The sequence below is a fragment of the Pieris napi genome, chromosome 9 (assembly GCF_905475465.1).
Source record: "Pieris napi chromosome 9, ilPieNapi1.2, whole genome shotgun sequence".
Lineage (NCBI taxonomy): Eukaryota > Metazoa > Arthropoda > Insecta > Lepidoptera > Pieridae > Pieris > Pieris napi.
Genome location: NC_062242.1, coordinates 12,851,813 through 12,866,649, shown reverse-complemented (window position 1 = coordinate 12,866,649; position 14,837 = coordinate 12,851,813). Strand labels below are relative to the sequence as shown.

The 14,837-nt window shown below is 33.2% G+C and overlaps 1 protein-coding gene across 1 annotated transcript; it reads right to left on the bottom strand.

Moving 5' to 3' along the window:
• Positions 1-5,611: 5,611 nt before the first annotated feature.
• Positions 5,612-14,491, bottom strand: LOC125052440. The gene is made up of 5 exons (XM_047653291.1): positions 14,434-14,491; positions 11,341-11,487; positions 9,400-9,586; positions 6,646-6,705; positions 5,612-6,571 (listed from the first exon to the last, which is right to left on the bottom strand). The coding sequence occupies exons 2-5, from the start codon at positions 11,481-11,483 to the stop codon at positions 5,696-5,698; spliced, it is 1,266 nt and encodes a 421-aa protein (XP_047509247.1). The 5' UTR covers positions 11,484-11,487; positions 14,434-14,491; the 3' UTR covers positions 5,612-5,695.
• Positions 14,492-14,837: the final 346 nt, after the last annotated feature.

Below are 14,837 nucleotides of genomic sequence, written 5' to 3'. Positions count from 1 at the left end.
CGAAAAACATCTTGTATGTGGAGTTTAAGAGGAGTTTTCTTATAATAAGCCATACAACTTAGAAATGCTGACGCTAACAAAACCTTAAAACTAAAAGTCGACCCTAACACCTAAACTCTGTTTTTTAATTCTATTTTAAAAGCACTTCGTAAATCTTAATCAATTTTAAATAGTAATCATTATATTATATTAATTCATTAAACTATAATCCGTTTGTATTTTCAAATTCAACTTCGAAGTTAGAATGCAATCTTTCAAAGTCAACACTCAACAGTGCGAGATGACTTTAACTCAAAGTCAGAACTGTCAGTGTCCTTTGGTTATGTTATTACTTATTTAAATAAATAAAGTTATTACTTATTAGTTTGTTTTAGCAGCTTTAACATTTAAAAGTCGTTGATATGATATCTTTTTAACTTTTAATTTTTTTTGAAGATTTTGTGGCCTATTAACGAGACCTTCAATATAGACCTTTAACTCTATGAATTAATTAATGTGCTAAATAGACAAGGCGTTATGTAATAGGAGGCAAACGGGCAGGAGGCTCACCTGATGTTAAGTGACAAAAACTGCCTTAGAAAACGCTCAGCCCTGCGATTCTGTAACTCACTTTTCGAACTCACGCAGCGGTTTTCGCATCGGCGGTCGCTCTCAAATCAGTCATTTTATGATTTGGAATTCTGATAAAAAATAAACTACAAGCTCCCACCTTTTCAGAATGCCAAATCATAAAATGACTGCTTCACGACTGATTTGAGAGCGACCGCCGATGCGAAAACCGCTGCGTGAGTTCGAAAAGTGAGTTACAGAATCGCAGGGCTGTTGTGGAACGACGGACGTCGAAGTGATACGGATGGTATTTTGTTTATTATTTTTATATTTTACTTTTTTATTTTCTTCGTTCCCATACTCCTCCGAGACGGCCCGACCGATTCTTATGAAATTAAATATGCATATTCAGTAAGTCTGAGAATCGGCTACTATCTATCTTTCAAACCCCTAAGTGATAAGGGGTGATATTTTTTGGAACGAAGTTCCTTATCGCGCGTTGTGAAAGGGGGCTAGACGGAAAAAATTCTTACGAAAAGTTGTCACGACACTTTTTTGCTATTTGCTATTGTAATACACCGGTTCTCGTCCGATCACCGAAGGTAAGCAACCTCGGGCGAGGTCAGTACTTGGATGGGTGACCGCCTGGGAACACCTCGTGATGTTACAGGCTTTTTTTTTCGTCGTAAGATTGGTGTCGAGAAAGTCTATCATATGTTAATTGATATCTGTTATGATACCAATTAACATATAAACTAATCGAAAGGAATTTCGTTCCATCCGGGTGTCCCTTGACACCTCTAAGTTTTTTTTTTGATATTTTTTTTAACATTTTATTATTTGGCATTAATAAATACATACAACCCTAAATTTTTACCCCTCCACGAACAACCCCTATATTTTATTTGTTCATTAAAATCGTATGACTTGAGCTCTGAGGTTTATATAGAGAAAAATTCACAAAAGAACCTAAAAAGTTTTCAATCCGGAAAACCCAAGTATCTGGGGTAGCATAGTAAAGTGTTCCATGCTGGTATGTACTGAAAAAGGTAGGCTAAGTAAAATCACATTAAGGAGAAACAAATTTCGCGGGGGCAGCTAGTTAATATATAAGTAGTAATTGCTCTTAACTAATTTGTAAAGATATATTTTTTTACTATTATCTAACTTGTGCAAATAAATGATTAATTTCCACCTCTTCTACTACTGCCTATGTAGGAAGAAGTTTTTTTTACCAAATTGAGTATTACCGTCATATTATTATATAGTTGGGTATACAATTTACATGGTTTACGAAAATTAACTTGCGACACAAAGAAACATTACCTTGCGCTTTTATCTGTTACAATTATCAAAATTTTTATTAAAAACATACTAAATTTAAGGAAAGTATGAAAAATAAAAGTAATGACTTGAGGACCAAATTCTTGACGATGCGACGTTTTACTACGCATAAATCTAGATCGAGATCAAACCATTTCGATTTAAAGTCGACTTGAAATACCTATACAGGCCTTAGTCAGCCAGATTGTTTTATCTGACTGATTTGACTCAGTTTAAACTTAGAGTTCTCACTTAAAATACCATATCAAAGTGTTATAAAGTTGTTAAAACTTTCAGGTTCAGACTTCATTAAAAATCAATCATTTAACCCGAATCGTTTAATAGCTGAAAACAAAAGTCGGTGCTACTGGTACTATTTTACTGGGGATGACTCAAGAGAGGGTCTACAAAGATTTTCTGTCATTCATTACATCGTTTATGTCATTATTCAGGAATGAAGAAAATTTTAGCACTTTTGTAATTAAGAAAAGAAGTTGTTGATTGCAATAGGCATTTTTTTTACTTTCTATTCTTTATATTATAGGTAAAAACGTGGTTAAATAATAACAAATAAATAAGAACAAAAATTAGCAAAACTTGAAATTTGAGTTAAATCTTTGTTTAAATAAATAGTTTACATTCGATGGCGCTGAATACTATCCAAAAACAGACGGAATTTTGAATTTACGAAAATGTTAAATATCTCGAAAACCGAGAGACTTTCAAAACATAAAACATATTTTTCTAAACCACCACAACATCGTCTACCTGCAGGTACATGCATATTGTCCATTTATTACGCCACAACCTTTATACTGAGTACTGACTTAATATAAATTATTTCTTCTTTCATAGTATAATATCTGGATAAATTTACCAGATCTGCTGGGATCAGTTCACCAATAAGTATATTATTTCTGTAGCGCAAAACTCTGTTAAGCGGGTTGGTCTCGTAAATATATTTAGTAACTTAGTAAAAAGTGTAGACTATAAAACTGCAAGTGTATACGCTATCGGAGATAAGCTGCGGTCTATGGACTGTCGATTATTCCCAACGATTCCGCTAGTGATGTTATAGTATCGATAAGTTTAAACTTTATGCTTATGTTCACAGGATTATATTTATGCAAACCTACATACAATTAAGTAATGCCAATTATTTTTTGTTGTTGCAGTGATTATTTATTCAGGCGCGAAATAATACAATTGACGTATGTCAAGTCGTATTTAAAATGATTGCTGATGAATATCATATATATAATATACATACATACATAAAACGAAAGCTGCATGCCTTTAAGTTATTAAACATGAATGGAACTTCACCCTCTTATAAAACCTAAATCAATGTCAAGACTCTTGGGCCGTAGGGTTCAAGTGCGCTAATTAAAGATTTAAGTTGGCGCCTGGTAGATAGTACCGGTGACCCAGAGCTGGTGCTTTCCTCAACGAATAAGTATCGCAATACAGCGGGAAATGCTGCCAGCGCTAAAGGTATACTGGCACAGGGACCAAACCAACTTTAAAATTTGTTTTAATTTTGTATGTATTAATTTGTAATTATTATTATTTTTACTATGTAGGTTGAGAAAATTGAAAATAATATTAAAGAGACGATAGGTCTCTTTGTGTTAAAATATATTTATGTTGTGTTAGAAAGATTACTTTAATGAATAATGGGGTATTATTGTAAATGACGTTCAGAAGCGTGAGCGTGATGTTAGTGATATCGTAAAAAATTCTGTCACCTGCCAATGTTAAGCTTAAATAATAAGTCATTTATTTATTTATTTATTTTATTTATTTAATTATAAGTAATCTTACAGCTAACATACATAATATTACAAAACAAACACTTATACAGTACAAAAAGCCAAAACAGATTACATAGATATACAATATTATATAAGAAAAATGAAACAAATAAGCGCATCAATAGAAAAAATATATACAGAGAACTGAAATTTAATATTTAAAACAAAAAATAATACCAAATACAACCTAAACAAAATTCGAGTCTTCCCGCCCCTTCAAATATTTTCTCACATGTTCCTTGGTGAGGTGGAAAATATCAAATTCCTCATAATTAGTGTTATAGTTAGATAAAACCCGAAACATTGGTGAATTATGCAGGTAATTCGAGTTCGTACGAGGCACATGGAACAATTTTGAGTAAATATTCAGTAAAAACAAATAATGTATAATTAAAATGATCGATATATGAGGCATCACTTTGAACGAGGTAGTCACGTGCGCTGAGTCCGCTGGCGAGCTGCCAAAGGAGATCCGGCTACATACTGTGACGAAAATATTTTAAAAATTCACTTTTGCACTCAATTTTATGCTTATAAATTTTTATGCGCAGCGTATTAAAATGAGACTAGAATACGCAGTTGGAATGCATAATTTTCATCAAAATTATACTTTGCAGTTAAGAATCACCAAACATTTAATTTTTGAGGAAATCTAATTAACGAATATTCTTAACTTACATAGTAATAATAATTAATAAAAAGAAAATTAAAATAATTTAAGAAGTTTGGACCCTGTGGCAGTGTAACTTTGACGCTGGCAGCATTTCCTCGCTGTATTTCGATACTTTATATTCGTTGAGCGAGGAAAGCACCAGCTCTGGGGTCACCGGTAGAATCTACCAGGCGTCAACTTACATCTTTAATTAGCGCCTGTGCACTTGAACCCCTCAGCTCAAGTGTCTCTACTCAAAAGGGAACAAAATCGAAGTTGGAGGAAAGACTGTCAATACTGTGTATAATATGTATGTTGGAAATAAATAAATTTATTAATATTAACGAATTCAAACCAAATGTAACATGTTTTTAAAATACTAAAATCTAGGGAATGTTTAGGAGATCAATTGTAAACAAGTTTGCTATAACATCGCTACACTACAGCGTTATATCTTCTTAAAGTCATTCCAGCTCCCATCTCACGTAACATGTAGACGGAACAGTTTTGACGGACTGCGCTTAGTTCAGGAGAATTTTGCCTCAAAGCAGGTGCTTTAAATTTGCAACCAGCTTCCTAATTAGCTTACTAGTTGTAAGGTAGAATGCTTCGAGATAATTTATAGCCAAACTGATCTTGTAAGACACACGCTGGAAAATAAGTGGCTTATTTTTGATCCAAGTTTAAAAGAGCGTGTTTTGCGGTTTTTATTTAAAATGCTATTCCTAAAATAGTTTAAGATTGATTCATTGATAGATTCTATACAGAGGGCATATGTCATGTCATTGGAACTAGTTTACTAAGTTGATGAAAGATACAGAATTAAGAATTTATATTCAGTATTAAATTGTATGACGTTGTTGCCGTAAGTTGAGTTTCATCATCGGACGACAAGGCAGAATATGAAATCCCACAACTGAGCGTTTCTTAAGGCAGTTTTTGCCGCGCACCACCACTATGTGCAACCAGCTGTCCACTGAAGTATTTCCGAACCAATTCGACTTACGGTCCTTCAAGAAAAGAGCGTGCCAATTGTTAAAAAGCCGGCAACGCACTTGAGAGAGATTTTGGCAATGTGAGTGTCCATGGGCGGCGGTAGCACTTAACATCAGATGAACCTCCTGCCCGTTTGCCTCCTGTTACATAAAAAAAGTTTTTAAACAAATTTAAAAATCTGTTTTATTATGATTACTTCAGAGAAATTAAAAAAATAATAATTTTAAGTAATTTATTCAAATATTTTATACAAAATAAATAACGAAACAACATTGTTTTCTTATAATATTTACAAAAACACTATCGCAGCCCAACGCAAGTAAAATGAACTGTCAAAATTGAAAAAACATAACTTTATAATCTATTTGAAGCTTAAATATTTATTTATTCTATCTATATAACTGTTAGATAATACAGGTTTTGAATTGATCCTGTCATTTAAATTACTCAAGGATGATGCAATATATGAAGCTGGAGTAGAAGACACCAAACCTTGATTTAGTCCCAAATCATAGTTATAAGAGTTTTTGTTACCAATCAAAACAAAATCGTCTGCAGAATATGATGATGGGCTGTTTATTTCTATATTTTTGTAATTTGGGGTTGTAAATAAGTGTTTTATTTCCTCATACGCTGGCCTAACTGTTGTCGACGAGGAGGGAGTAGGATTCACTTGGAATAGCTGTGAATTATATTGAAACGGAGCGGTTGAAGTGTACAAACTCTGTTGATATGGGGCTGCTGTTGTGTGAGAGATTTGTTGATATGGAGCTACAGTACTTTGATAATTCTCTTGAACATAGGGACTCGCAGTTGATACCGGGTTATACAATTCAGAATTTTTATAATTCTCAGCGGAATAATCGTAATATTCCTTGGAATCATACTGATTTTCTTTAACGGGAATCTCATCTCTATAATTAACTTTACTGAAATCGTAATTGGAGTTGTCTAAATTGTTTACGTTATAAGTAGGTTTTTGGAATTCATTATGTACGTTGTCAACATAGTTGACATTGCTTTGGTATATAGGGTTATCAACAGGCTGTTCGTCATATCTGACATTAGCTTTATAGCCGTTGTCATCGGCCGTATAAGAGACGATTTGCAATCTTCCATCGGGCAGCCGAACCCTGTATTCGCCGTTTGTAGCGGATCCGACGCTTTGTTGTTTGTGTGAGAAATCATCACCGTTTTTTTGGTCCTTAACTATGTAGGAAAAGGCATAGTTTTGACCCTGAAAATGTTGAAGAGGATTGTTAGCAAATAAATATCAATATCCTGATTCATTTGATTAGGAAATAATCCTACCTCACTATAATCTTGCTCTGACGATACACCTGTGTTATATTGCTCCGCTGGTTGTTGATTCTGAAAATTAGGTTAATTTAATTTCAAAGTAAATATTAGTTTGTCATCTATACTATACAAGTAAACAAAATAGTCTGCCCATAAAATGTTATTTTGTAACTATTAATATCAAACAATAAAAAATACACAGTCACGTAAGGTCATAAGTAACAATATCTTATGGCATTTGTTTAGCGACAAGAGATCTGGGTCATTCTGTGTTGTGGCTATCCTGACTTGCTCTTTTGATTGACGACTACGTAGGCCACGAAACTATAGTTTTTTTACGTCAGTTTTATAAAAAAACTAGCGGATCCGACAGACGTTGTCCTGTACACACGTCTTACATACAAAAAAATCTAATAATGTAAATCATTCTCCACTCCACTTGAACACACAAAAAATTCATCAAAATCTGTCCAGCCGTTTAGGATTTTAATTACGAACATATGCACAGAAGATTTATATATATATATACCAGCTGTTTATTTGCTGTATATAAATAACGTATATACCAACTGAAGCGCCATCTACCGGGCTGATTTGTGAATCTAAATCATCACATACAAAAAAATTCATTCAAAACAGTCCAGTCGTTTAAGAGGAGTTCAGTGGCATGCACATTACACACGTATAGTAGAATTATATACATAGAGGTATTGTGACACTTAGTAAAAGCTATATACCAGAGATTTAAGTTACTATTTTCGCAACCATAATATGCAAAGCATAATATTTCTACAACCTGATAATAATTTCCTCTATTTTTTTTGTTATATGGACATTATAAATTTTCGGAGGCCAAATCTACGCTTGGCAAGAATGAGTCGCAGTGCCAGAGGCGCAAGTATACTTTAATACACGCTTAAAAAATAAGTAGCGCTACAACCTTTTTATGTCTAGGCCTCAGATTTCTGTATCTGTTTCGTGATCATTTAAGTCAATCTAATAGGCAAGCAGGTGATCAGCCTCCCGTGCCTGACATACGCCGTCGACTTTGTGGGTCTAAAGCAAGCCGGTTTCCTCACGATATTTTCATTCGAATGTTAAATGTGCACATCGAAAGAAAGTCTATTGGTGCACAGCCAGGGATCGAACTTACGACTTCAGGGATGAGAGTCGCACGCTGTGGCCACCAGGCCAACACTCCTTTTTAATACATATTTACGCAATTCTATTTAGAATATCACTTTTAGATTTAGTGGCCTCACCTCGGAAATCCCTTGATATTATTTCTCCCCTTATAACTGATTGATTACATCCGTACTGCGAGTGACGGCAGGTGTTTTGTTTTTCTCGATACTGCCGCTTCATCTCAACATTTTTTACTGAGAAAATTCTCTTTACCTCTGATTAAAACAAATAGAGGGAGCGCTTTCCTCTTAAGTTATGTGCCCAAAAAATCTAAACGCGAAAATTGTATTGCGTAAAATGGCCTTTATACTATGATTAAGGGGTTCGCTTTATCTTAGGTTTTATTATATTTCATATATGTGAAAATATTGTATAAACGTTACGGAAAAATTATGAAAGTAATTTATTGTTAGTGTAGTTTTTTCTAAAAACGTAGAATAAGGTGAAAAATACAATTTTTGAAAAGATTTTTATCTTGTTACGCCAAAGAAGTATGACTTCTAACGCGTGTACTCACACGTTTTTTTTTATTAATCTTGGTATATATACTGTGTTCAATAATAAGTTGTGTATGACGCAATTCTAAAACTGATCCCTTATAGAATCGTGTAGCGCGGTGACTATCGCGTCATGTTCTTCAAATTTATTACCTCGGATGTTCCTTCAACCAAGGAAATCGGTAAAAATCACTAGGACTCCGGTGACTCTGAAGGATTTTCCATGAATTCGAAGTCAGCTTCTTGAATGGCCATCGTAACTCTGGCCTTGTGCGCAGGGGAGTTATTTAGCGGAAACCAAACAACTTTAGCGAGTTTGCCACGCATTTCCTTGGGTATTTCCTCACGCAACTTTATTATTTTTCCCACGTACAACGACCCCGTCAAAGTGCCTCCATGATTAAATTATTAGATTTTTACCATCCTTAGCTGTCACAGAAAAAAAACATCCCATGTTCTTACCGGTGGATGAAATAGCAATAAATTTCTTCGGAGTCTGAATTACGCTCTCTTCCAAGTTTTTGAGCTTTGGGAAATTCTCAGTCTTGTTTGTTTCTGCGCGTCAGAAAGCATTCTGGGCATCTAGCGCGCTGCCACTTTTATTTATACCCAAATGGTGGTGTATAATATTATGGACAGTCCTATAGATCCATTGCTTCTGTTATAAAACCAACAGTAACACGACGATCGGCCAATACAGTGAATACAGTAGAATATGGAAGAACATGAACCCCTCATGTTGCTCAACTCTTTATTTAACAGCTCCGTTGTAAAAATTTCAAGCATATTTGTATTAACGCGCGAACCTCAATAGTATACATATTTAAGAACACGTTCCGACCCGACGCAAAAAAATAACGTCTATTTAATGAAAACAAAAGAGAATTCATTGCTTTTTTATTATTATTATTTCTAATGTCTGGGCTATTATCACTATTTATTGTTCGTATACTGTTAAATGAGTTTAAAAACTTCTAGCGCTGACATTCAAAAGTTGGCCTCACTAACAGACATAAGTATTATGTATAAGATTTTTAAAGGAATTTATATTAGTAACTTTAATTATTTTACATTTTATTCTTACCGTATATCCTAAGCTGTTGTAACTTCCAAAACTTGGTCGATAGGTCACGGGGTTTATGTAAGAGGAATCGGCTATTGAATTGTTCAGTTCACTCCTTGCTATGGACTCTGCCAGGGGACGAGAAGTTACCACTAACGGAGGCTTAGGGGGTGGTGGGGCATCGTTGGGGAATAAGACTGGCCCTTTCCTGGAAAAAAATCGATACATGACACGACACTTTTTAAAAAAGAAAGCTAGAGAATAAAGCGTGCCACTCTCGAACCTGAGGTCGACAATTTTTCGATTCTGATTTTTCTATATGCAAAATTCATTTCGCATTTTCGTAATGAAAAGATGCCAGATGCAGAAGGCTAATCACCTGCTTGACGCCACAATATAGGATTGTAGCGCGGCTAAATTTCGGCTACGTTTCGCAATTAGCTATATTTTTTTTATTCAGCACCAAGGCTTTCTCTATACGAAAGAAGAACAAGGAGAACTCAACAGATCTCTCTCAACTCTTATGAGTCTGAATCTTAAAAAGCTAAGAATTACACTTAGTGAAGGAGCTGTTAAATTTAAAATGAGCAGCGAAGTAACATTTATAAAAGCCAATAGTTTAAACTTTAGTCAATAATGAGAACACCAGAAATTGATATAACTATTTGTTAAATTTAGCTCTAATCGTGATGATTCGGAGTAATGGGCCATTCCATGGATGCTAATAATTCCTAGAACGATTAATATTCTAATCAATATATATATGTTCTTGTATATTATTCATATTTAAAAGTAACTCGTTAAAAAAATAGCTGTTATTAGGTATAATGCCCCATTTAACTCCCTCATTTTTGTATAGCAATTTATATATTATTATTTTATTTACTACTTATACGTATATACTTTAACACACAAATTTCCAAGACTTCTTTACTTACACTGTTAATTTTAACTATTATTATTATTATTACATTATTTTTCTTCTGAGGCGCAAACTAACTGTTGTGTTCTCTGGCAGAATGACCAGCACTGTGGAACACGTCTACTCCACAGCTTAATGCTGAGCCAGGGCCAGTTACAACCACAACACACATACATACACTTACAATGTACCTTATTCCTTTTTTCTTTCTATAATTTATGCTATTTTTCTTTTTTGATTATTATTATTTTGTGTGTTTCGTTAGTAATAAATGTTATTTAATGTCAAGTTTCTGTTATATATTTCATTATTAATATACTTGGACATAGAAAGGTACCTGACCGTTAAATTTTTTTATTAATCTACAATATGTAAATAAAAAGCCTTTAATTTTATATACTTTACACTTAAACACATTTCTTTCATCTCATTTTTAGCGTCTGCGTGCCCTTTTTAATAATGAATATTATATTTTGATAGTGTATCTACATGATGCATTGATAAATTCGTAGCTCATCAAGTGTAATCATCAAATCTATCCAGCACTTTAGATCATCAAAGGCTAATGAGAAATCGATATGAGTATTGGATGTCCAGCCAAAACATTTAACTATTCAGCTAAATGACCGTACCGACCAGTTTAACGGTACCTGTGTTTACACTCGCTATTGTGGTTAAGGGGTGCTAGCCACGCTCCAAATTTTGACTGAATTATTTTAAGCACTAACTTAGTTACTGTTTAAACGAATTTACAGGTCACCACGCCAGTGGTGGGTTGTGAGGATTACATGGCATGTTCGGTTTCATAATAAGTTCAAAGAGATAAAGACCAAATACAGTAATTTATATGTTTGCGCCCCTTTGTTTGAATGCCTAGAGCGATTGAAGACAGTACTTTTGAATAAAATTGGATTGGATTAGTCGTTTTTTTCTACGCTAAAAGCAAGCTTTTGATAACATCAAAACAGCGGAATCTTTTCTGTACTATTTGATTTCGATCAAAAGTAAAAACTTTAATTAAAGTATATTCAATTACTTACTTGGTAGGCTCCGGGCTAATTTCTTCAAGGTATTGTCTTACTGGGTATGAATGGTAATTAAAATGAGTCGGAGCTAGCTGATGGGATCGGTTTGGTATTTCTTGACTTTTTACCACCGCTATTAGGATGAACAGGCTAATCATTTTTCTGTAATGAAAAGTACATTTTTACACTCTACGAAGAAGCAATTTTAAATAACGCCGGCTGTATAAAAGAGAGTGTCAAAGAGTTCCTAAGCTCATGCGTTCTACGCCCTAGATTTTGACTTCTGGTACTTATTCTAATTAATATTTATTAGCCATTCTCTTTTAATGATGTTCGTTTGTGATCATTATATAATTACAATGTATTCTTAAATAATATTTCGTTGTAATATTTTATAAAAATACTAGCTGACGCGGCAGACGTCGTTTTGCCATGAATATTATTTCTAGGAAACTTTTTTTTAGTTCAATAAAAACAACTATCTACTATAATAAAAAATAGGGGTTGATAGTAGAGGGGTGACAATTAAGGGTTGTTTGTATTTTTATATGCTGTATCATAAAAACAAAAAGATTTGTTAAAAAAAATAGGCGTTGGACCACCCTTAATATTTACGAGAAGTATAGGAACGAACATTGTGACACGAGAATTGTAAATAATAAATTGAATGGGTAGTCCTTAGTTTTACTATATTGCGGACAAAAATACAGTTTATCAAATGGTATTTTTAATATCTCTAGTAGGTATAAACAAGATTGTTAGTATCAAGCAATAAGATATTCAATATTAAATATTATATTCTATGAGACCGAACAAAGGCGAAATATTCGATACCAAGCGTTCCTCAACTACGGTAATAAAAACAAAATGTTGGTAATAAATAATTTGCAAACGTTTGAAAACAAAATATCCTAAACATCAAAAGGGATATCAGAGTTCAATAATCCATCATCCCTAACAAAACGGTACTTTCACAGGCGGAAAACAATGGCGTTACCATGACAACCGCAAGATGGCGGACGCCGACCGCGTTCGCACGACAATGATGCAATCCTGATAGTGATTGTTTTTTTATCATACTTTTAAAAGACATTGATTGTATTTACGGAAATAAATTAGTGGTATTTAATATTTTCCATTAATTGTCTAGTTATGATTATTTTGATTGTGGATGGTTGGCATTCTCATCCCTCTAGAGATCCTAATTTCGATCCCCTGCAATAGATCAATTATTATTTTTGGTACGGTCAAGAATGATAGTTAATAAATAAACCAAAATACGATTTACTGCAGTAGCAATGTCAAGTAGTAACTTGACATCGTCTCAAATAAAAATAATTGCAGCTCACTTCTAGAAAAATTGCCCTTCCTTGTTCCTGCCTACCAAACTCGTAATCGTACATATTGTGCAAAAAACTCAGTTATGTATCCCGGACATACAACGAGCACTATTTAAGCCTTGACTTGTGTCGCTTTCACAGCATCACACAACACAGCCGAATTAAGTATTTAAAATGTATTCCTTTCTTAAAAATTTGAACCTTTTTGTATATATTTAGTATAATTGTTTTTTGTTGTTTTTGTTTTGTTTTTTTTATGTAAACTGTCATTAACTGGTATTATTTCGGCTACACAGAAATGATTAAGTGTGTAGCTACTGGTTGGATGCATTATTTAGAATTCAGTACATAACTGTCGGTGATAATTAAATATTACCCGTATTGTTCAAAATTAAAAAAAACTTTATTTGTTTAGCTATATACAATAATAATAGAATTCAGATTGTTGTATTTTAACTATGTGTGTTAATTACTCAAAAGGTTGTATGTACATTTGACATATCCATGATTCATAAAAAGAACTTCAAAATGTTATCTGTGGCAGCAAAATTGTTGTTGTATGACTACAAAGAATCCGTAGGGACATCCAAAGAGTCTTTATTCATTTCGCAATTTACTTGTTATTCGAACAAGCCGAAATACGAATCTGGATATTCGAGCGTAAGGAAATTATAAACGTACAATATACGATGCAGTCAAGCATGAGTTATTATTGTGAAATTGAGTTGAAAATCTCAAGGGATCTTATTTAGGAATATGCGAGGTGACACCTGTTATATATAATTTGTATCATTAAATAGATAAAGAAGTTAGAGGACACTGATTTAATAATGTATCGGTTACCTAGAATGTGTTTTTAATGGTTTCCATGACATTTTACGGCCAATTATTTTTTATTCAGCGCGTTTCTTCACCTCAATTAATATATACTAGTAGAATTGATTAAATATTATACGTTTATGACAATTTATAAATAAATCCTTTACAAATGTTCCTTAGGTTCGTTTAGAATTACTGACATTTTGTTGCTAATATTGTATTCCGTGAGGTACGGGTACTCTGTAACTCCCTAAAGCTATAGCGATTTCGATCCCGCTTTTGTACCGCGCAAACCAACGACCCCAGGTTCTACTGCTTTTGGATCTGAAAATTTCTGGATCGCTGACGCGTGGTGGCTGACGCCTGGTGGATCCCAACTTCCAGTAGTGATACTACTTAAATACTTGTGGCCCAACTTTTTTTTAAATGGAATAGATTATGTAGACATAGATATAGATTATAGAGACAGACATAGATAATAGATGCATTCATATTTTAGTCGAAATATATCGATAATGTAATAAAGGCAAGTTATTACCGTTATGCGGTAATTCAAGAATTCACGTAATAATTTGGGTTAAACTTTCTCTGATACTTTATTTAATTACAATGCGTTTCCAATATAGACACAACGAAACTTGATTGTTACTTAACAATCATGTAGGTTTTATCATAAAGAGTAGGTATAATAAATTTCAATGATATTTGTATGGATTGTTTCCAAATTTCGTGAAGAGTTGCTTATTAACTCTTAAAAATTAACAATACTTGTTTTTGAACGAAAATTTTTTTTGTTGTATTTATTGTAAAAACTACTATTGTAGTTAAGTTCTATTTCGTCTATTTGTCTGTATTTTATGAACGAAAAGTAAAGTCAACACTTGCCAGGAATATAAAAACTTACTAGGTATACTATATAACTTGCAGGAACTTAAATTCGTCCACTTACCAGTTATTAAAAAAAAATACTTTTTGTTTCTTCACAAGCCTTTAAAATTTATTTCGATAGTCCACAACTAAAAGCAAATCACCAACTCACAATTATTGCTGAAACGTCACTGTCAAAATGCGCGGGAATTAACAATGACAGCGCGGGATAAAATAAGCGCTATTAATACAGACTCTATAGAAAGTATATTTTGCAAGTTTGTCGCATACATGGTAGAAAATTATCAGGTACTTAATAGAATAAAACAAAATATAGTATTGAGATTGTATTGTTTTTTCATTTAAATATACGAATCATAATTATGACTAATATAATTATAGCTTATTGTTATATTTTAGTAAAATCAATATTTAATTGTATTTTTGCGACACTAATAAAACATGTTATTATCGATCTATTTAATT